At 34.4% G+C, this 23,063-nt stretch overlaps 3 protein-coding genes across 3 annotated transcripts; 2 read left to right on the plus strand and 1 right to left on the minus strand.

The window, feature by feature from the left end:
* The first annotated feature begins 5,949 nt into the window (after nt 1–5,949).
* On the plus strand, nt 5,950–6,884 carry LOC124927989. Its single transcript, XM_047468504.1, has 2 exons — nt 5,950–6,112; nt 6,194–6,884. Exons 1-2 carry the CDS (start codon nt 6,007–6,009, stop codon nt 6,667–6,669), a joined length of 582 nt encoding a protein of 193 aa, XP_047324460.1. The 5' UTR covers nt 5,950–6,006; the 3' UTR covers nt 6,670–6,884.
* A 1,525-nt stretch (nt 6,885–8,409) lies between these two features.
* Nucleotides 8,410–10,950, minus strand: LOC124925568 (probable serine/threonine-protein kinase PBL21). The gene is made up of 6 exons (XM_047465602.1): nt 10,515–10,950; nt 10,420–10,446; nt 10,169–10,341; nt 9,904–10,093; nt 9,060–9,451; nt 8,410–8,909 (listed from the first exon to the last, which is right to left on the minus strand). Exons 1-6 carry the CDS (start codon nt 10,600–10,602, stop codon nt 8,667–8,669), a joined length of 1,113 nt encoding a protein of 370 aa, XP_047321558.1. The 5' UTR covers nt 10,603–10,950; the 3' UTR covers nt 8,410–8,666.
* Nucleotides 10,951–20,257: 9,307 nt separating this feature from the next.
* LOC124924385 lies at nt 20,258–21,912 on the plus strand. Its single transcript, XM_047464427.1, has 3 exons — nt 20,258–20,371; nt 20,423–21,040; nt 21,241–21,912. The coding sequence occupies exons 1-3, from the start codon at nt 20,258–20,260 to the stop codon at nt 21,910–21,912; spliced, it is 1,404 nt and encodes a 467-aa protein (XP_047320383.1).
* Nucleotides 21,913–23,063: the final 1,151 nt, after the last annotated feature.

A 23,063-nucleotide genomic window follows, 5' to 3' on the forward strand; every position in this document is an offset into this window, starting at 1 on the left:
CCTCAAGCACATCACGTATCCAATGATATCTCACGTCGATGTGTTTGGATCTCGAATGAAAAGCTGAATTCTTTGAGAGATGAATGGCACTTTGACTGTCGCAAAACAAAGTAAACTTCTCTTGCTTTTGGCCCAACTCTTGTAGGAACTTCTTCATCCATAACACCTCTTTACATGCCTCAGTAGCTGCAATATACTCAGCTTCTGTAGTAGACAAAGCAACACACTTTTGTAACCTTGACTGCCACGAAACAGCACCGTCTGCAAAGGTAACCAAAAAACCTGATACAGATTTTCTTGAATCAACATCACCCGCCATATCAGAATCTGTAAAGCCTTCCAAAATAGGAGTATCACTTCCGAAGCATAAACGTGCTTTTGAAGAGCCTCGAAGATATCTGAGAATCCACTTAACAGCCAAGCAATGTTCTTCTCTAGGGTTGGAGAGGTACCGACTAACAACACCAACTGCGTGTGCTATGTCCGGTCTTGTACATACCATGTCATACATAAGACTACCAACTGCAGAGGCATAAGGTACATTCTTCATTTCATCTTTCTCTTTCTCACTTGTAGGACATTGTTTAGAACTTAACTTGAAATGACCTGCAAGTGGAATTGAAACCGGTTTTACATTTTTCATTGCAAACCTCTCAAGTACCTTCTCAATGTACTTCTCTTGTGATAGCCAAAGTGTTCTGTTCTTTCTGTCTCTTGTGATTTCCATGCCTAGGATCTGTTTCACTGAACCCAAATCCTTCATCGCAAAAGACTTGTTCAACTCCCTTTTGAGTTTCTCAATTTTCGCAATATCTTGCCCAACAATCAGCATATCATCAACATAGAGCAGAAGAATAACATAATCATCAACACCGTATCTCTTGATGAAAACACAATGATCAGAAGTAGTCTTACTGTACCCATTTGTTTCCATGAAAGAGTCAAATTTCCTGTACCATTGTCTAGGTGCTTGCTTGAGCCCATACAAGCTTTTCCTCAACCTGCAGACAAGGTCTTCTTTACCTTTAACTTTGAAACCTTCAGGTTGTTCCATATAGATCTCTTCCTCCAAGTCACCATGGAGAAATGCAGTCTTCACATCCAGTTGTTCAATTTCCAAATCTTGACTAGCAGCCAATGCTAACACAACTCTGATGGATGACCTCTTCACAACCGGTGAGAAGATCTCTTCAAAATCAATCCCCTTTTTCTGTCCAAAGCCCTTCACAACCAGTCTTGCTTTGTATCGAGGTTGTGAGCTATTCTCTTGGTGCTTCAACTTGAATACCCACTTGTTCTTCAAAGTCTTCTTTCCTCTCGGAAGTTTCACCAAGTCATAAGTCTCGTTCTCTTGCAAAGAATTTATCTCTTCTTGCATTGCCACCGACCACTTGTTCTTGTTTTCATGAGACAATACTTCTTGATAGGTTTCTGGTTCTCCCCCGTCAGTCAACATCACATACTCATTGGGAGGATACCTACTAGAAGGTTGTCGCTGCCTACTAGATCTTCTAATATGCTGATCACCAGGTGGCTCTAGAGAACTATCACCATCTTGTTCAGCTTCCTCTGTTGGCTCAGCATCAACTAGAGGAGTCTCATCAACCTCAACTTGGGCATTCTCCACATCATTGGGCTGTGATTGTGGTGTACGAATCCTACCATTGTCAGGCAATTCATTCTCTGTAGACTTCGGCTTTTCCTTTTTCTCAAAGTCTTCAATGGTCTGATCTTCAAAGAACACCACATCTCTGCTTCTAATGAGTTTCTTGTTAACCGGATCCCAACATCGGTACCCAAATTCTCCGTGACCATACCCAATAAAGATACACTGTCTCGTCTTGCTATCAAGCTTAGCTCTCTCATCTCGAGGAACATGAACAAACACTTTACAACCAAAAAAACTCTCAAGTGATCATAAGAGACGTCTTTACCTCTCCAAACTCTTTCTGGAACGTCGCCATCTAAAGGAGTTGAGGGTGAAAGGTTTATCAGATCAACCGCTGTCTTCATTGCCTCTCCCCAAAAGGATTTTGGCAACTTAGCATGAGACAACATACACAAAATTCTCTCATTGATAGACCTGTTCATCCTCTCTGCAACTCCATTCTGTTGAGGTGTTTTTGGCACAGTCTTCATAAGCTTGATCCCATGACTTTTACAGTATTCCACAAATGGTCCTCTGTATTCGCCACCATTGTCCGAACGAACACATTTCAACTTCTTCCCAGTTTCTCTCTCCACTTCAGCATGAAACAACTTGAAGTAATCCAATGCTTGATCCTTAGTCTTCAAACAATATGCCCACACCTTCCTTGAGCAATCATCGATAAAAGTGATGTAATAATGAGCACCACCTAAAGTCAAGGAATCCATAAAACATATGTCTGTGTGAACCATATCTAGGATATTGGGCTTCCTAGATGGAGAGAAACTTTTGAAGGAAACCCTATGTTGCTTACCAACTAAGCAATCTGTGCATGTCTTCAAATCTGTGGACTTTAAGCCCTGGAGATCGATTGTCTTGGAGAGAACTCGCATGCCATTCTGACTTAAGTGACCAAGTCTCTTATGCCAAAGCTGTGATGAACAATCATTAACTGCATTTGCTTCTCCACCATAAGACTTAGTCTCTGTCACATAAAGAGAACCGACCTTCTTTCCTTTAGCTATCACCAAAGACCCCTTAGTGAGTTTCCATTTTCCTTCACCAAAGTAACTATGATAGCCCTCATCATCAAGAATACCAGTAGAGATCAAATTCATCCGAATATCAGGAACATGTCGAACATTCTTCAAAAGTAGTTTGCACGAAGTGTTAGTATCCAAACAGACATCTCCTTTTCCAACAATCTTACACGTAACATGGTTTCCCAACGTCACTGAACCAAATTGTCCACTAGTGTAAGAAGAAAATATATCACAACGATTGGTGATATGATAAGAAGCACCTGAGTCTACCACCCATTGTGTATCTTGAGAAACAAGGTTGATACTATCATTGTCGTAAACAATATCGATGTCGTTACCACCCACATCTGCAACCTTACTACTTCCATCTTGCTTATTCTCCTTTTGTTCCCGCTTCAAAGATCTGCACTGATACTTCTTGTGTCCTGGCTTGCCACAATGATAACATGTAATCTCTTTTCTCGAGCTAGATGCTCCCCGTGACCTGTCTGAACTGCCACTGCGATTCTTTGGAGTTTTACTTTTACTTCTACCCCTTTTCTCAGTCACGAACACCTGACTTGGAGTCGAGAAGCCCTGTTCTTTTCTTCTAGCCTCTTCATTCAGCACACTCTCTTTCATCATTTTCAAAGTGAGCTTACCTTGTGGAACAGAATTGGTAATTGAAATCACAAGTGTTTCCCAACTATCAGGCAGAGAATTAATCAAACACATAGCATGAAGCTCATCATCAAATTTCATTCCTATCGCAGCCAACTCATTTAGAATCCCATGAAAAGCATTTAGATGCTCAGACATAGAAGACCCATCTTGATATTTCAACGAGCAAAGCTTCCTAAATAGAAATGTTCTGTTTTGAGTGTTGTTCTTCTCATACAGCTCACTCAAAATAGTCCACACTTTATGAGCATTAACCTCAGTAGCCACATGTTGATACACACTGTTGTCAACCCATTGCCTGATTTTACCAACTGCCTTTCTGTTCAGCTTCTTTCAATCTCCATCTGTCATAGCCTCTGGTTTGCCTTTATCACCCAAAATAGTGTCTTCATAATCATAATTACACAATAAGTCCTCCATCCGTGACTTCCAGATTGTGTAATTGGTAGCTGTGAGTTTGATCATCGTTCCATTACTGCTCAACGATTCTTCCATTTGAATTATACAAGAATCACCACCAAACGAACTCAGCTCTGATACCACTTGTTGGAGAAATCGAATAATAGCACCTATTTAGCAATTCAGAAATAAACAAGCTACAACAAGGCCTAACAATTCTTTTTCCCTTTTGTGTAATCAAATAGGCAGCCAAAACAATTGAGCATCAAACAATCAAAAACAGAGAGCAGGACACCAAGATTTTACGTGGAAAACCCAAATTAGGTAAAAACCACGGGACACTTCGGCCACTTAAATCATCCACTATATCAAATGGGTATACAATGTAGTTCAATACAAGCCTAGAGGTAATCTAACAAAAGTTATCAATTGACCTCATCCTAACTTGTCATTCACATACATTATCATCATCATTAAAGATGGCTAACCAAATGGAGAAGAGATAAAGGAAATCAGAAGAAGAACCTACTGTTTCAATGGAGGAATTACTGCTTCAATGGAGGAAGAACTGCTGGAAGAGAGAGAGAGAAAAAACCACCCAAAAACTGCTGTGTTTTTTTTCCCCTTAATTAAATATGCCCTAATGGGCTTTATTAATTTGTTAGGCCCAGCTGTCAAATGAGCTGACCCAACAGATTTTAATGGAAAAATAAAATAAAGATTGAGATAGATAAATTTATTAGGATAGCTCCAGTGTAAGAATAGTCTCTAAGAGATTTAAGGTGATCTCACTTATAAATAAGAATGGCAATTTGAAACCGCCCCGCGAAAATCGAACCGAATTGTCCCGTTTGAAACGGTTTTTCCCCGAAACCGAACGAGGATGGGGCGGGGATGGTATTTATGTCCCCCGCCCCGACCCGCCCCGAATACCATAAACATAATTAAATATATTAAATCACCAATATATTTAATTATTTACTATATTTTATAAGAGTATTAAAATTATTTCTTTATAATAATATAAAATTTTAATATATTACAATATATATTATATCAAAAAAATTCGTTTATATAATTTTATTGTATAATTTTTATTTATTTTTTTAAAATAAAAATTAATAACGGTGCCCCGCGGGATTCCCCGAAACCGAAAAAAACCGAACGGGGCAGGGATGGTATTAAAAAAATTCTCGAAATTAAAACGGGGCGGGGATGGTAATTGCATTCCCCGCCCCGAACCGCCCCATTGTCATCCCTACTTATAAATGAATGTAGTGGGTGGGTGTAGGAGATAATACTAGTCTATTATATTTAAAAATAAATAAAAAGAATTTGATATATAATAATTTTAGATTAAGAAGAATGGAAGACATGAGAAGTGAAATAAATCAATTTAAATATTTTTCACTAAAAAAAATAATAAGAAAATTTTGAATTAGCTCATTTTTATAGAGAACAACCTTTATGTCCCTTTTTTTAATATATCTTTCATAATTTTATGATCATATTTTATAGCATATCACTCATTTTAAATTTCAATATGTACGAATAAATTGTTATCAATTAAAATTGAGATAATAGAGAAATCTAACTAAAACAAAGTTTTGAAAAGAAAAAGAAAATAAATTAAAAAGTAGATAAATAAGTGATATAGTTAGATAACATCTTCCAACAATTTTCTAGTCTATAAAAAAATCAATATTTACTTCCAATTTTAGGAGTGATTCTCTTAAATCCTTCTATTGTCCTTCAAGGATCAGATTCGAATTAGGGTTTATGGAAGTAGAATATAAGAAGACATCATTATATTGACTAATAAGATATGTCATTCTTAATTATAAATTTTTATTATAACATCTACACTCTTTTTTATCACTTTTAACTATAACATATTTATTGATTTATCAATTTCAATATAAAACTCTAACTTCATTCTGGGGCTTAAAATTCTCTATTTTACTTATTTTCAAGTTGCAAGTTTTTCAAACAAAATTTCCTATTTTTGAGAATTTGAGAGTTGAGTCCTCTATAAAATTTAAAAGGATTGATCTTATAAAGACATACAAGTTCAAGGGTCTCTTTTACAATTTGCACTAATAAAAATGTAAGAAAATATGACCGTTGAGAATTCAAAAAAATGTATTAAAGTATAATAATGTGCCTTCCAAAATCAATTATTTATTCTTGATTATAAGGATAGAAACTAAACCCAAATCAAAATATTCTCTCTCTACAACTCTCTCTCCCTCTAAGATGGCAGATCTGAAACCTCCGTTTCCGAGTTCTCCAATTCGTATCCGTCATCGGTCAGTTCTTCGGACAAGTATTCCCAACACCGCAGCCGCACAAAATCAGATGGGTAAGTTCTTCTTTTCTTCAAAGATCCTTTCTTGCGTTCTCTGAATTTATTTTAATCTTCCCGTTGTGAAATTTGAATCAGGTTCTGTGTCGAAAACCCAATCAGTCACCCGTTCAATCACATCCGAATTTCAGGAGTTGACTAAGATGATTAATAACGAAAAACCCAATTCAAGTAATTGTGTTATTCCTGATAAATCGAAACCCAGTCCTTTGTTCGAAAGGGGAAGGTTCTATGAAGAATATTCTGCAAGGAGGAACGAAAGGTTGAAGAGAAAGAAAATTAGTGAAGAAGGCGAAGAGAATAAGACAATTTGTGATCTAAGCTTCGTGAGTGAACCTGTAAAAAGGAGGAATGTGAAGAAATTGGATGATTTCAAGAGTTCTGTGGTTTCTAAGACGCCATTGATTGAGATTAAAGAAAGTGTGAATCCGATTCCTAGGTACTCACTGAGAAGCAGGACTAAGGAAAACAAGATGCCGCCTTTGCCCCCAAGTTCGATTAACTCAGTTGGAGGAGGGAGGAAGCAGGCAGTGAGTCGTGCCCGGAAAAGCTGATTTTTCCGACAGTAATATTAGGTTTGTTTGTCATGTTTTTGTTTAAGAAAACATCTACATTATGTTCCAACTTGTTGTTATGGATATTGGTGGTGAATTGGTTTAAGACTAAGAATGTTTTTTCTTTGATGTACTCAATTTGGAGAAATCAATTGAGATTTCATCATGATTCTGTTATTGAAGATTGAATTGAGTTTCAGATTGGTTTTATCGAATTTGACACTTGATTTTGGCATTTGATTTTGTTTATGAAATTGCGGTCAAGTTTGGTAGATTTTGAGACTAAAGTTGGAGTTTAGTTTGTTAATCAGTGGATTGAAATCTTGGATCTTAATTAAGGCAGATTGTTGAGTTAGCACAGGTTTTGAAACTGAAATTTTTTAATCAGATATTCTCATTTGGAGACTGTGTATGTAGCTAGATTTGTGTTTAGATCAGGGTCCAAAAAAGTGTTTTGAAATGGTCATATTGTAACGGTCAAGTTTTTTTGAAGTTGTTGATGGTGATTGAATTGGTACTAAGAAACTAGTATTTTGATACTGTAACAATCACAATTAAAGTATTTTTTTTAGGATATGAAAAATGGGATTTAGTTAGTGATGGAAAAATAAAAATTGATCAAAATATTTTGCCAAATAAAACATTTTATATAAACTCTTCTTGAGGTCGTGGTAAGTCTTCACAATTGTTGTATCCTTTAAAAGACTTGGTGTGATTTTTGAAAATTTTGTGTTTCCAACTTTGACTGTTTACAGAAAGTTTGTTCCAAATCTTAATGACAGGTTGATTCATTCTAATTTACTGATTTAATTCGGTATAAATATCCAGAGGAAATGTTGTCTTCATAAATATTAATAGCCTTTTTAACCTTTAGAGGAAGTTTTATCTTCGTACGGTTGCAGAAAATTCTGGGAAAATGTGAACCCTTAGGCTTTCGGGGCATTGGTTAAAATACTTTTTCGAGAAGGTTTGATCGAAAATGTCAGAAAAAAGTCATTTGAGTTATCACCTTCTAGGGGTGCTCTTGTTTTCTTGTTGCATTCTAAAAGAAAATGACACTGATGAGTTGAATGTTATGTACTTCAAAAAATAATTCTTTCAGCTTACTCATGGTATTTAGAAAAAAAATTGGTTGGAAAATTGGTGTCAAGAGAGTTCAAATATGCTAAATCTCAGGATCTGAAAATTTGGTAGAAAAATTTCAAAGACTTACTACTTGTTCTTGAAATTGAAGAAGATCTATAAAAATAAAAATAAGAACAAAATTATAAAATGTATTTTTAGAGAAAAGTTTATAAATTTTGTAGCAATATAAATTCAAATGGGATCATCTTTTATCGAAAGGGATAAAAATGTAATTTTTTTTTATCCTTACCCCTCCATATGAGAGGCACATATTCAATAGTCAATTTGGTAACGGGATCAAGATATAAATTAGAATGCCCCCAGAATTTTAAACCTTTAGTAAAGATAAGTGATGATTATTTATGTTATGAGTTTTTTATGTTTTGAAATAATTAAAATTATTTTATCCAGCTGATTTTTTTCTATTTTGATTGGTAAAAAATTGTAATTCAATTTCTGACTCCCAATTGGCAATTGTAGATGCACTAGCACTACATATTAATTTGATTTAATCTTTATTTTTTTTCAATAAATAGTCATATATCCTAGTCATTCCAACAAATAACATGTGAAAAATCTAAACAATTAAACAAAAACAGATATTAGAAGTAAACCAATTTGAAAACTAACTCCATTTATATAACATATTAAATATAAATCATATTCCAATAAAGCCAATTATAAAACCTTCACAACTCAAGAGGCTCATTCATTATTACTATGAGATTATAAACCTAGCCAAAATTCAACATTACTTCTTCTTTTCTTTCATTTTAATTAAATCACAAATAAACATATATATATATATACACAAATATTAAAAACAATCAAACTTGAAAGAAATATATGGATGATTTTGAATGTAACGTTGGTCACGATGATGTTTGGTGATTAAGAGACGAACCCTTCTGAGATTCCGATTTATGTGTTTGGGTTTCCACATACTCGAGAGCTACAACAATATCGCTTATTAATGGGCGAAAATTCGGTTCCTCCTGAAGACACATTGCAGTTATGGCAACCGTGTGATGAAAACTACGAACAGGGAAGTTGCCTTGTAGAAGGGGATCAGCTATTTCAACAAACTTCTTGCGATCCTTTAGAAAAGGACGAGACTACATCAAATCGAAGAGAAATTTCATCAAAAATAAATAAAATGTGAATTGATTTCATAAGCTACTCAAGACATATTAGAAATCAATTTCATAGTGAAGAAACAATATTAGTAGACAAAGAAAAAAACATGTTTAAGATAGTGAACTTACCCAAGCAACAAGATTCTGCTCTCCTTGCATCTTAGTATTGTCAATTGCCTTTCGACCTGTGATCAACTCCAATAGAACAACACCAAAGCTATAGATATCGGACTTAAGAGTCAGTTTTCCACTCATTGCATACTCCGGAGCACAATATCCATAAGTTCCCATTACTCGGGTGGAAACATGAGTGTTATCACCAACCGGACCTAATTTAGCTAGTCCGAAATCAGACAATTTGGGATTGAAATCTTCATCCAACAATATATTTGCTGATTTAAGGTCGCGATAAATAACTGGCGGATTTGCTTTACAATGTAGATACTCAAGTCCCTTGGCTGCACCAACTGCAATCTTTATTCTTGTGCACCAATTAAGAGGCTCTTTATCATTATCAAGTTCTGAAATTATCAAACAAGAATGTATATGATCTAGTTGGTTTTGATGTAAAAGAATGATAGAACCAAGTTATTGATGTAGTTTCCTATCATCAATCATTTCCTCCATCAAATCATCAACCAAAATACTTCCAAATTTTCTATAAAATTCAAAAGTATTAAGGATATTTTAGTCATTTCACTTAAAATAAATGCTAAGAGTATTTGAAAGACCAAGAAATACATGAGAGCAAATATGAATAAACAATTGTGACATGTTGCTACATTCAAAGTAGAAGATGTGGAGCAAGTACACAAACAATAAGGCTATTGATTTTTATGCAAGAATTATGAACACTCAATTTGTATGGTATCTTTTCTTCTTCTTTTTTCATGACTCTTTGTAAGTGACAATTGCTTTTCATTTATTAAAGTAAGACATCGACCTTTCCCCCCAAAAAAATTGAAATAATTACCGAAAAGATGATCTTCCAAGCTACCCATAGCCATGTATTCATAAACCAAAAGCCTTTGGTCACCATCAGTGCAATACCCAAATAAAGTGACTAAATTTGGATGATGAAGGAGACTTAGCATAAGAATTTCAACAATGAATTCCTGGTTCCCTTGAAGCCCATCTAGATTCAGTTGTTTAACTGCAATGAACTGCAAAAACAAATCCTTAACAAGTTAATAAATAATCAAAAGTTTCATCAAATCACCAAAAAACGATTAACTCACCTGCCCTGATTCTAGTCTTCCCTTGTAAACTCTACCAAAACCGCCTTCCCCAATTAGATTAACTACCCTAAAGTTCCTCGTGGCATTAGCAAGCTCGCGAAATGTGAAACTTCGAGCAGCAGCATTGCTACCCTTTACATCTCCACAATCCTTCCCTTTCTTATCCAATGAACCTGATCAGACAAACCATCAATACACAAGCAATTGTAAAGACAAATCAACAGAAATCATATGATGAAACAAACTCTTACCACTATTATTCTTCCCCTTTCCATTAACTGCAAAATCAAAATCAGTTCATCAACAACAAACAGATAAATGATAACATTGAACTAACTACTCTAACCTGACGATTCAGCAGATCGCTTGTTACAATCTTCATCAAAATCCGATACATCTTTACCACGAGTAATCAAGCAAGAAAAGCACCCCATCTTAGTGATTACACAACACTGGAAAGTGGGTTGTTTTACATACAAAAAAAACTTAGTAAATTATTAAACCCTAGTAAGAAAGAGTGAAAGGAAACATATTGTTCTTCGTTGCTCATCTCCATTTCCGTTAGATCGAGAAGAACATGACGAGTAGATGAGAGAGAAGCCATACTCTGACATTCAGATCTAATGTGAACAATCACAAAGAAGAAAAATCCCGAAAGAAGACAAGGGTAGATAAAGTTCTACGCGTATCTATTCGATAAGAACAAATTAAGCAATAATGATGAAAATCTTAAAATATAACCGGATAACAATCAATAAAGAATGAATCTTTATCAATTATGGTGAGTTTAAATACACATTACACACCAAACTTACACTATAAGAACATCATCATCATCATAAACATCTTATCTATGGAGATTGTGTGATGTGGGTCCATTATAGCATTTAATGGTGAAGCTTGAGTTTGATGATTATGGCCAATCGCTCTCCGTTTGAAATCGACTGCTCGTGTTTTCTATCTCTGCTCTGCCCCCTTTTCTCTGGCATTTAAACGTTTTGGAGTGGAGAGTCAAATATTTACATTTTTGTCCTTGTTGTATGTTTTTATTTACGGTACTTTTCTTTCTATGCTAGGATAATAGTATGATAAGATTGAAGGATTATTTTGGTACTTAGGATAAAATTAAACCGTCAAGAAACCCGCGTTCACGAGTTATGTCAATATATAATAATAATTTTAATTTATATGAAAGCAATTATTGCTTTTATTTTATATATAAGATATATATATTATAAATTTAATTTGTTAAAATATAATTACTTTATTATTCTAATAGTTTAGCTTGTGGGATGTATATCATGGTCTAGGGATGAAGTTTGGTTTTTAAATTAATTAAATTTTATAAGCATTTATAAATGGAAATTGTGTGGAATATATTTAATTTCTAAATTGTTTGGTTGAAGATTTAAAAAATATGATGTGAATGGTTAAGATGTTTTTTTTTGGTTTTAAATAGTTTACGTTTAATCTTTTAATTATTTTTTAAAACAAATTGTTCTTTCTCATCAATTTTTTATGAACTTTTTTCTTTATAAGCTTTTATTCACTTCAAAACAGATTTTTATATATAACTTCTTCGCGATCGATCATGTAACCTCATAACCTCATCTTTCTTTTTTCTTCTTTTTTCCATATATTTGCATCATACTTTGTAAAGAGTGAACTTTACAAAATAGAAACCCTAAGTTGTGACCCTTGCTTATTAATTCAACTACGCGTCTTTACTCTTTTTTTCTAGCTCGAGTTTTTTAGTTGTCACCGAATATATGTACGCGATAAATGTTTAAGTTCTTGAGATCGGTACGAGAGAAGGGTCTTCTAGAAGGGTTAAAAGAGATTGGAGATAAAGTTCATAATATCATAGTGATAACTTTTGTTATTACACCTAGAAATTACGATTTTGATTCCAATTGAGTCTACGTAAGTACTTGATTTTTATGAGAGGTGATAGTACTGAAATTCCAATTGACCTAGATATTGACCATTTATATTATATCCATCAAATTCTATGATGGGACAACAATATCTCAATCCCTCCTTCAATTGGCCTAATTAACAATATAGGCGCATGAATCTGTAGTTTCTATTTTCATTTCGAAAAGGAATGAACTCAACCTCCATATTTGAGTTTGGGTGAGTTCGCCTTCACAGTAATTTCACATAAGTTTTATTGATTAGATGCATTCTCTTTTATACTATTTACTGCTATAGTTTTGGATATGCATGCTACAACTTTATTTATTGTGGAGTTATAGTCTCCATCCACTGTCTATCTTAATTCCCTAACCGTAATTTTAGGGTTTTCTTAGATTCTTTCCTTGTATCAATTTGTCAACCATTTTGCAATGATGTTTTTATTTTTGTATGCATGATTACAATCTTCGTGGACATCATTCAACATTTTAATTTCAAATCACTAGTTCCATTGTTCTTATTTATTGATGCAAAACACTCATTTACAAAGTGGTTGACATTTGGCACTCACAATGTGTCTCATTACAGGAAAATTTAATCGACTTACACATACAAATAAAATAATTTCTAATAGTCTCTTTGAATTTAATAGAGTTACAAAATCTTTATTGCAACTAAAATGATGAATTTATCATTTCTCTTTCTGCATCGAAAGCAACATATGGAGGTATTTGTGCTTCCTACTCCTCATCAAATGATCCGAAATGATTATGAAGTCCATCATCAACCATGTTTCAGTCTAACACTTTAGAAAAAGTGTGATCAAGTCCCACCTTTTACACATATTCATGATCAACATGTGGTCCTTTATTTTCCTCTTACAATTCCCTTTTTCTATTTCACACTCTAATGGACCACTAACCTAAACTTGAGTCACTATTTCAGTTGGTTGGGTATACCCTATTGCAATGACATTTTCACTCACTTATTTTCTTTATGTGTCTTCGTTTGAGTTACATTTGAACATATCATCGTCAATATAATAAAGTTTTACTTCAGAAAAGTCATCACTCTTTGCATCTTTACTACTTGTATCATTATCATTTGTAGCATCACTATTCTCCTTAGTAATGTTTGCATCATCACTTGTTTCTCATCACAGTTTGCTTCACTATTCTCATCTTTCTAGTGTACTTCTTCTATTTTTTACTGAAATTGATGCAATACCCATTAAGCCTTGTGCACTAAAATTACTGCAATACCTTTTGAGCTTTGTGCACTCATTTTTACTGAAGTTGCTGTAATACCCTTTGAGCCTTGTGCACTCCTTTTAACTGAGTTGATATAGTATCATTTGAGCCCATTGTACTCATTTTTACCGGAGTTGTTGCAGTACTACTTTGGTCATTGTCGCTCTTCTAACTAGAGTTAGATTGGTTAACAGTTCAATTTCAAACCAACAATAAACCTCAATCAATCTTTTCTTGTATACTCACATACACATATTCATAACATCAATATCGTTTACAATGTTACTTGGGATACATTTCAAAAGATCATTTAGTTCCACATACAAAAATAATATATTATCTGAAGTGTTATATGGAAACATGGTTGATGATAGACTTCATAGAAATTTTGGATTATCTGATGAGGAGAAGAAAGCATAAAGACTTTCATATGTTGACTTCAATACAGAAAAGGAAATGAGAAATCCATCTTTCAGTTGCGACAACGATTTTGTAATTCTATATGTGGAATTCAAGGAGACCATTATAAATTATTCTATTTGCATGGGTAAGTCGATTAAATTTCTCTGCAATGAGAGACACAAATTGCGTGCCAAATGTCAATCACCTTGTAAATGGGAGTGTTTGCATCAAAATATAGGAACAATGAAACTAGTGAGATAATTAAAATAATGAATTATTTCTAAGAAGATTGTGATTATGCATACAAAAATAAAAACATCACTGCAAAATGGTTGACAAATTGCAATGAGAAAGAATCAGAGCAAACCTTAAAATTTCGGTTCATGAATTAAAACAAACGGTAGATGAAGACTATAACTTCAAAATAAGTAAAGTTGTAACATATAGAACGAAATATATAGTAGTGAATAGTATAAAATGGAATGCAATTGATCAATACAAACTAGTGTGGAATTACTGTGAAAAATTTGGAGAATTTACCCAAACTCAATTGGAGGTTGAGTTAACCCCTTTCCGAAATTAAAATGGAAACTATATATTCATGTGCATATATTATTGTTTAGGCCCATTGAATGAGGGATTTAGATATTGTCGTCCCATCATATGATTGGATAAATGTCATATAAATGGTCAATATCCATGTCAATTGTTGACTGCAATTGGGGTTGATCCTAACAATGGAGGGTGGTCAATAGCTTGAGCAATTTTGGAAAAAGAGGAAATCATTCAATGTAAATAGTTTATAGAGCTTCTAACAAAAGATCTAAAAATAAATAACTATTTTCATTATACATTCATATCAAATGAACAAAAGGTAAAAACTAACATGCTTAAGGTTATAAGCATAGCCCTGTTCGAGGTATTATCAAATGCTGAACATAGATTTTGTGTTCAGCATTTGTATAGAAATTAAAAAAAAACATTTAGGGAAGAAGTTAAAACAAATATTATGGACAATTGCTGGAAGTGCAAATTTGGAGGTGCACAACAATACAATTGAAACACTTAAACATTATGATGAGCGACATTCAAGTGGTGATTGGTGCCCCTCATCCATCTATTTGGTTTAAGGCTTTTTTTAATTTGATACTAAATGTGATAGGCTCACAAACAAAATTTATGTGAGTCTTTCAATTCCCATATATTTGAGATAAATGATAAATCAATTATTTTTTAATATAAGGTATTAAAATTTTTTAATGAAAATAATAAAAAAATAATAATATAGCATGTCTAGATATCTTCATCATATTGGACCATTAATTAAGAAAATTATAGAAAAATAATAAAATAATTTTTTAAGTAGAGGTTAATCTATAATGGTGTGAATGACTATCAAGTTAAGGGTCCTAGTGCACTTCAGTTTGTTGTTGATGTTAGAAAAAAAGATATAGTTGTGGACTGTGGGAGTTATCAAGATTATCATGATGTCATTCTATAGTTGCTTTAAAATAACATGGCATATAAAAGTGTATGAATGTGTTGACAAGGATTATAAAAAGAATTATTCATCACTATTTACAATCACGTCTTAAACACAATCAATGGTAAAAGATATATGGTCAACTTCATCATTAGAATTGCGGTTGGATCCTCTCGTTTGTATGCTTTAGTCGGGTAGACCCAAGAAAGCAATAAAAAAGAACCAGACAAGAGAAAAAAAGACTATGGAAGGAAGTTTAGGAGGTACGTGGGTGGAAACTTAGGCCATAATGATAAACTTGCAAGATGTAAATGGAGGAATGAGGAGTATTAATAAGGCATAGAATGAACCTTTAAGTAGATTTGTCTAATTTTTTGAATACATTAATGTTATATGAATGTTGTATGACTTCCACACTATTTATTATAGGTGACAAAAAAAAATCATAAAAGCTTCAACCATCAGTGTATTAAAATGAATATTATAAACTGTACGAGAAAATATTTATGTTTTTTTAACAGTAGTTTTATCTTTTTAATTGGAGTGTTACTATTTTTTGTGTTTTTAAATGTAGTGTGTTAAAAATTGTAGTTTATTTTGACTTTTTAACGGTAGTGTGTCAAAGATGGTTATTGATATTTTTAGTATTTTTTTATTAGATTCATCGACAGTTATTGATATTTGTAGGAATACATTCTTTTGTGTTTGTTGACTATAAATATGGTGTTCCAATTAACACATTTTTTTTCTTTTGAAATTTTATGAATATTATTAGTTTAACATAAATGTTACAATTGTTAAATTACATTCATTTTTTTCATCTTATTTGACATTACTCTATAAAGAAAAATAAATTATTGATAAATTACAATATAGTAAGTTATCTACAAATTTGGTCATAAAATAATATAAATTGCATATTTTATTTCTAAAATAGATTACAAATTTTTTATAACAAAATATAAAAAAGTCACAAGTGAACATTTTGATAGTTTATGATGATTAGTGTAAACAAATAATTTAAAGGTTAAAAAAAAATTAGTTTGAGACGTTATGTTTAACGAAAAAAAATTGACAAAAGAGTTATTGGTGACCATTCTAAAAGTTCGAATGACAATTTATTTTTAAAAATAATTTAAGGGATAAAAGTAAGTTATTAAAATAATTTAATAGCACCCAAATAATTTATCTAGTAAAATTCTATTAAATTGAGTCATTTACACTGTATTTGAAATTGGTTATGTGTTTATTAAAATATATATATATATATTAAATATTAATTTAAATTAAAAATTATTTAAAAAAATAATTATACTTTAATAATATATATTAACAAATTTAATAACAATTTTTTATTTTAAATATTATTAAATTGAAGAAGGCACTAAAATGTAGGAAATGTTGTAAATATTAATAACTTTTTTTAACCGCAATATCTATGAAGATTTGACTGGAAGACTTTTTTTTATGAAATTTTTCTTTATAGTGTATATTTATTTAATAATCTAATATGAATGACTTTTTTTTATGAAATTTTTCTTTATAGTTAGAATGGTATATCTATTTAATAATCTAATATAAATGACGCACATCAAATATGAGAGATCCAGCTTAAAAAAGGTTTATTATATAATTTGCGATGTCTTCCATTTGTAACGATTTGCTCACCAATCTAGACATAATTTTGCAATTTTCAATGATGAAGCCAAAGACTTTTTATCAATAACTAATATAATTTTAATATAAGATTTTTCCACTTAATATATATATATATATATATATATGAAATAAAAAATTACATAAATGATCAATATTTTTTAAAATTATATAATTTTAAATATATTAACAGAGAAATGATTTTGGCAACCAATTATAATGAAAATAAGATCGTTAATCTCTAACGAATCAGAGGGAAATTTGACGAAATGACCTTGCAAGTTGGTTTATTTGACCTGGTGGAATTTTATAATTTTTTTGCGCTCGTGGTGTTATATTTTTTTTTATCCGATTTTGCCCTTGTCGCGAAACGCTAAGTCACTTAGCGTTTCGCGAAGTGGATCAGAGGTTTGTATAAATACCCAAATATTTTCATTTCACTAAATTTTTTTCTCTCTCTTCCTCCAATTCTCTCCTTCACTCACGGTGGCCGGCGGCGACGGCGCCCGGCGGCGACGACATCTCCGTTTCCTCCAATATTCATACAAATCAAACCCGATCAGAGCTCTTCTAACCTAACTAATTCATTTATGTTTATCTATTGCCGATTTCTAACCCTAGATCTATTTGCATGCAGGTTTCTTATACTAGGGTTTATGTGAGTTCTCCGATTCTAACTATTTGAACGGCGTCGAGGTAGATCTTCATTCTAACTGTTATGTTCTTGTTTACATTTTCTTCATTTCAAAAACTTTTTCATATTTCCTTTATGTCCATCATTTTCTCCGTTTTGGTTGATTCTTATTTCTTATATGGTTCATATTGGTTCATTGAGCATTTCGTTAGGTTTTTATTATTTGTTATCTGTTCATATTTGCAGAAAATCTGTCTGATAAGAGCGTATCTGTTTCCGTTTCAGATCTGCTTACCGTTTCGCTACGGACTTACCGTTTCGCTACGGACTTTCCGTTTCGCTACGGACTTACCGTTTCGCAAAGTATACCTCGCGATTCGCTAAGTATCAAGATTTTTTGTTATTTATAGTTAATCATGAACTTCATTTGACAAGGTATTTACATCACTTCATGGTTATGAAGAGAACATGTGTTAACAAAACAAACTTTCTAATTTTACATTGGAAACATTTAGATTCTTCAGAAAATGCCTTTGAAGAATCTATCATTGACCTCCAGATAAGCAAAGATTGGCTGACTTTGATTTCGTTAGTTGTTAAGCTAAAGAAATAAATTTCAAACAATTTTCTCTTATCTGGAGTTCAACGATCGCTTCTTCAAAGATTTTTTCTGAAGAATCTAAATGTTTCCATGTAAAATTATAGGGTTTGTTTTGCTAACACATGTTCTTTTCAAAACCATGACTTTGTTGTTGATACCTTGTCAAACGAGATAGATTACCTATGAAACCAATAAAAAAATTTGTACTTGACGATTCGCTAAGTACTACGAGCTCCAGCTATGAGAATGGTTTGAATTCGATTTCGTTATTACAATGGATCTTCTGGAGAGTGTGTACAATACCCAGTTCAGATCATTATTCACAGCCCCCCTCTTGCAGTTCTCAGGAAGTATTGTACATCAAATGTTGATGAGGAGGTTAAGCTCAAACTCCAAGGAGATAACTTTCATGGTGAATGGGCAAAAGCTTGTATTTGGTATGAAGGAGTATGCGTTAGTTACCGGCCTATGTTTCGGCGTTTATCCTGAGTTGGACCAAGAAAAATTGCGCTGTTGTCCACCTCTCTCGGTTAAATACTTTAAAGGGAGCATGAGTGTGAAAATGTGCGACTTCGAGAAGGCTTTTTTCAAATGCAAAGACAAGGAAGATGCATTCAAGATGGGGCTGGTAGTACTGATTTGCCAGTACCTATTCACATTTGACCCAAAAAGAGTTATATTTCCAAAAATACTCAACATGGTGGAAGACAAGGACACTTTCCTCAAATATCCATGGGGTAAGGTCACCTTTAGAGCCACCCTCAAGGGTTTAAACAAGAACATGAAACATCTCTGTACCTCATTTTTTGACAAGAAGGAGAAGGCTGAACAACCTTATGCTCCTTTTGCATATAACATCTATGGGTTCGCATTGGCACTTCAAGTGTGGACGTATGAGGTCATCGAAAGCTTTATCCCTAAATTCGCCAGAAGGAATCAGATTAATGACCCTCTACGCCCAAGGTTGTTACTCTATCATTCCAACAGGAAAAACACATCGACGGAGGTAAAGACTGCCCTAGAGACCACGGATGTGACTGAGATGGAAGAGTCCTCCATGGAGAAGAGGTTATACAGTGGTGATGTATTTGAGCAAATCGACGAGACAGCTGATGATTTTTTTGAGGGATTTACTGATGGGAAGGTAATAAAAGATGATTTTGATGAAGATGATGAAAGTGAAGATGAACAAGTTACTCCGATTCCCCCCAAACCTGCCACGAGGAAGAGAAAGGCTGATGCTACTCTTAAAGAAGCAGCCAACTTGAAGAAGAAGCTTGCTTATGAATCGATTCCGGCCCGCATTCTTACTCCCCCATCCGCGACCTCAAGTCCTCGGGCTGACACACCTTCTCCTCGGGCTGACACACCTTCTCCTCGGGCTCCAACACCTACTGTTGGATGTGATTTTAATGAGATGAAGGAGGAGCTGAAAGTAGAGTTGAAAGAGGAGATGAAAAAGATGAAAACAGAGCTCATCAAAGAGCTGAAAATCACAATCCAAGAAACTCAACAAACTCACGTTGAGTCGTTCAAGAAGATGGTTTTTAATATGTCCACACAGTTGTTAGAAAAATCCAACAAAAGGATGTCCATATTATTAACCAGATTAGATGATATGGAGGATAATATAAAGAAGAAGAAGAGTAAGAAGAAGGATTCTAAGAAGGCTGTGAAGGTTGAAGAGGAAAAGACTACTGAGGTATGGAGATATTCAATTTTGCACTTTACATTTTACTTCGCCAAGTACATATCTGATCTAACCAGTACATATTTTGCAGGTTAAGGATTCTAAGAAGGATGTCGAAGTTGAGAAGAGCAAGGTTGAACAGGAGGAGGAGAAGAAAGAGGTATTCTGCGAACTTTTCGTTTCGCAAAGTAGTTTCCGTTTCGCTAAGTTAGTAGTTTCCGTTTCGCAAAGTAGTTTCCGTTTCGCTAAGTTAGTATTTTTCGTTTCGCTAAGTTAGTAGTTTCCGTTTCGCAAAGTAGTTTCCGTTTCGCTAAGTTAGTAGTTTCCGTTTCGCAAAGTAGTTTCCGTTTCGCTAAGTTAGCATTTTTCGTTTCGCAAAGTAGTTTCCGTTTCGCAAATTATTTGTTGTCGATTCGCTAAGTGTGAATTTTGTCTATTTTTTAGGAGATGATAGCGATGCAGGAGACTGTGGGGGATGAAAAGGTGAATGATGGGACTGATGGGAAAGACGATGTAATGGAGGACAATGAGAAGGTGGAGGACGCACAGAAGGTGGAGACCGATGACAAGGTGGATGATGATGAAAAGATGGATGAGGATAAGGTGGAGAACGATGAGAAGGTGGATGATGATGAAAAGATGGATGAGGATAAGGTGGAGAACGATGAGAAGGTCGATGATGAAGAGAATGTGGAGGATGAAAGAAAAGAAAACGATGAGAAGGTAGATGATGATGAGAAGGCGGAGGATGAACGAAAAGACAACGATGCGAAGGTGAAGGACGTAAAGATAGAGGTTGAGGCTAAATTGGAGGACGGTGAGAAGCTGGATGGTGTGGCTAGGGTGGATGATGTGGAGGTTGATCTGAAACTGAAGGATTTGAAAGTGAAGGTGAAGGATGAGAAGACTGTGGGGGATGTGAAGGCAAATGATGACAATGATGACAATGACGATTTCCAGTTATACAATACTCCTCCTAAAGGAAATTATGGGAGGAGAGTGAGGAAGCCGAAAAAAGATGACTCGTACACCAACCCTTCCTTGTCAAAAATGCCCAAGACAAAGGATCCTATGAAAGTGAATCACCTTCAAAAATTTGATGATGAGCTACTTCAAAAAGTAAAGGCGTGGTTGGATGATCGAAAAACCGATAATTCGACAACGGATTTACATACGGTTCAAGCAAAGAAGGAAGTGTTGGTTAGAGTTGTAACAAGGCTTACATGGATTGAAGACGAGGTAAGTCGTTCAAATCAATTCATTAATCTTCGTTTCGCAAAGTACTCTTCGTTTCGCAAAGTGCTTTTCGTTTCGCAAAGTACTCTTCGTTTCGCAAAGTACTCTTCGTTTCGCAAAGTGCTCTTCGTTTCGCAAAGTACTTACTTAGTCAATGTTGTTTGATATGTACTCAATGTATGTTGTATGCTCCCATTGTGCAGGAAATCGATGCATTCTGCCATCTTCTGCGGAAAAGGATTTCCTGCTATCCCAAGACATATAAAAATACACATGCGGCAATTGGGGATTGCGTATTGTCGGATAGAATCAGGCGACTGCACAGGGATTTTATTAAGGATCCTGCCAAATTTCCAGTCGACGAATTCAAAGACTATTATATGGGCGCACCACATAGATATATGCCAGAGTGGTCAACAATTGACGACGTCTACATGCCAGTGAACATTAACCAGAAACACTGGATTTTATGTGTAGCACGTCTTCAAAAGTACCGCATTGACGTGTACGACTGTGACGCCTATCTTTATAAGAATCTGGATCCTTATTTGAAACCCTTCTGCGACATGATTCCAATTATATTCGCCAAAACAATCACTCCCGGTGAGAGGGTAAGGTATCCTAATTTCAACTTCGAAGGCCCCATCCAACCAATGACTTACAAACGGTTTCCACACCCCAAAGTGAAAACCGCTGCTGCTAAGGTTGGAGAAGTCCCACGGGCAACAGAGAGCGGGGACTGTGGGGTCTTCACGCTAATGTACATGGAACACTTGACCGCTAATCAACCCGTGCACAATGTGACCTCAGAAAACATGGGGTTTTTTAGGCAGAAGATGGCGGTCAGGCTATTCCATCAGATTATGGAACCTTGAACATTATTTTGTGTAAAAGTGATAACTTATTTTGATGTCTTGTAAACCTTGATGAATATTTTGGAAGTTGGATGATGTATTGTAAATTATTTTGTGTAAATTGATGTATTGTAAATTGACCCTTCAACCTACAAAAAAGATAAGTTAGTAGCCTTCGTTTCGCCAAGTACCCTTCGTTTCGCTAAGGTAGCACTTTTCGATTCGCTAAGTCCCTTCCGTTTCGCTAAGTTAGCACTTTTCGATTCGCTAAGTCCCTTCCGTTTCGCTAAGTTAGCACTTTTCGATTCGCTAAGTCCCTTCCGTTTCGCTAAGTTAGCACTTTTCGATTCGCTAAGTCCCTCCCGATCCGCTAAGTTCCTCCCGTTTCGATAAATTAATACTCATCGTTTCCCTACTCATATACTACTACTAGAACATACAACATAAACATTAAACCTGAATTAACACATTAAACCTGAATTAACAACATACCAGTACCATACCAGTTCAATTAACAACATATATTACAACATAGTATCTATCAAGCTAAAGGTTCATATTGTTGAGATGATGAGTCATGCTGCTTAGATGATGAGTCATGCTGCTTAGATGATGAAGCTCGTGCAGTAGATGGTGCAGGCATAACTGCTTTGCATGTTGCCCTATTATGTCCAAGCCCACCACATGAGCTGCATCGTCTCGGGATCTTACGGACCTCACCCTGGGATGACCTACGCTTTGTTTGTGGTCTGCCTTTCTTAACCTTCACATTTGGTTTAAGACACGAACGTTGCTTGATATGTTCGGGAACATCCCAATTTTCTTCATCACCGGGAGGATAACATGTCTCGGCATATGAATTTATCCAACACTCAGTTGTGTAATACCTGTGTAACACAACAGAATTATTAATTGGTTAAACAGAATGAACACGTGAGCTAGATATTAATACCTTGAACAGAAGTCATAAGAAACCAAATTCCGACTACGGGCAGCAGCCATTGCATGCGTACAAGGAAGTCCCGAAACTTCGAATACTCTACAAGTGCAGTTCATGTCTTTCAAATTGACTTTGAAATGGGACTGATTGTCATGCACATAAAACTCGAATCGGTTAAGGGATTGGACTGTATAGAATCTGGCCTTCTCGAATCCCTCACGTAACACCTTCT

Source organism: Impatiens glandulifera, chromosome 2, assembly GCF_907164915.1.
Source record: "Impatiens glandulifera chromosome 2, dImpGla2.1, whole genome shotgun sequence".
Lineage (NCBI taxonomy): Eukaryota > Viridiplantae > Streptophyta > Magnoliopsida > Ericales > Balsaminaceae > Impatiens > Impatiens glandulifera.

Bases quoted from the DNA above. Each gene is read 5' to 3' on its own strand.
- LOC124925568 (XM_047465602.1), bottom strand. From the start codon at position 10,602: ATGGGGTGCTTTTCTTGCTTGATTACTCGTGGTAAAGATGTATCGGAT. The intron at 10,447-10,514 runs GTTAGAGTAGTT...TTGATTTTGCAG, and splicing joins GCGATCTGCTGAATCGTCAG to TTAATGGAAAGGGGAAGAAT. The intron at 10,094-10,168 runs GTGAGTTAATCG...TTGTTTTTGCAG, and splicing joins GAAGACTAGAATCAGGGCAG to TTCATTGCAGTTAAACAACT.
- LOC124927989 (XM_047468504.1), top strand. From the start codon at position 6,007: ATGGCAGATCTGAAACCTCCGTTTCCGAGTTCTCCAATTCGTATCCGT. The intron at 6,113-6,193 runs GTAAGTTCTTCT...AATTTGAATCAG, and splicing joins AGCCGCACAAAATCAGATGG to GTTCTGTGTCGAAAACCCAA.
- LOC124924385 (XM_047464427.1), top strand. From the start codon at position 20,258: ATGCAGGAGACTGTGGGGGATGAAAAGGTGAATGATGGGACTGATGGG. The intron at 20,372-20,422 runs GTGGATGATGAT...AACGATGAGAAG, and splicing joins AGGTGGAGACCGATGACAAG to GTGGATGATGATGAAAAGAT. The intron at 21,041-21,240 runs GTAAGTCGTTCA...CCCATTGTGCAG, and splicing joins TTACATGGATTGAAGACGAG to GAAATCGATGCATTCTGCCA.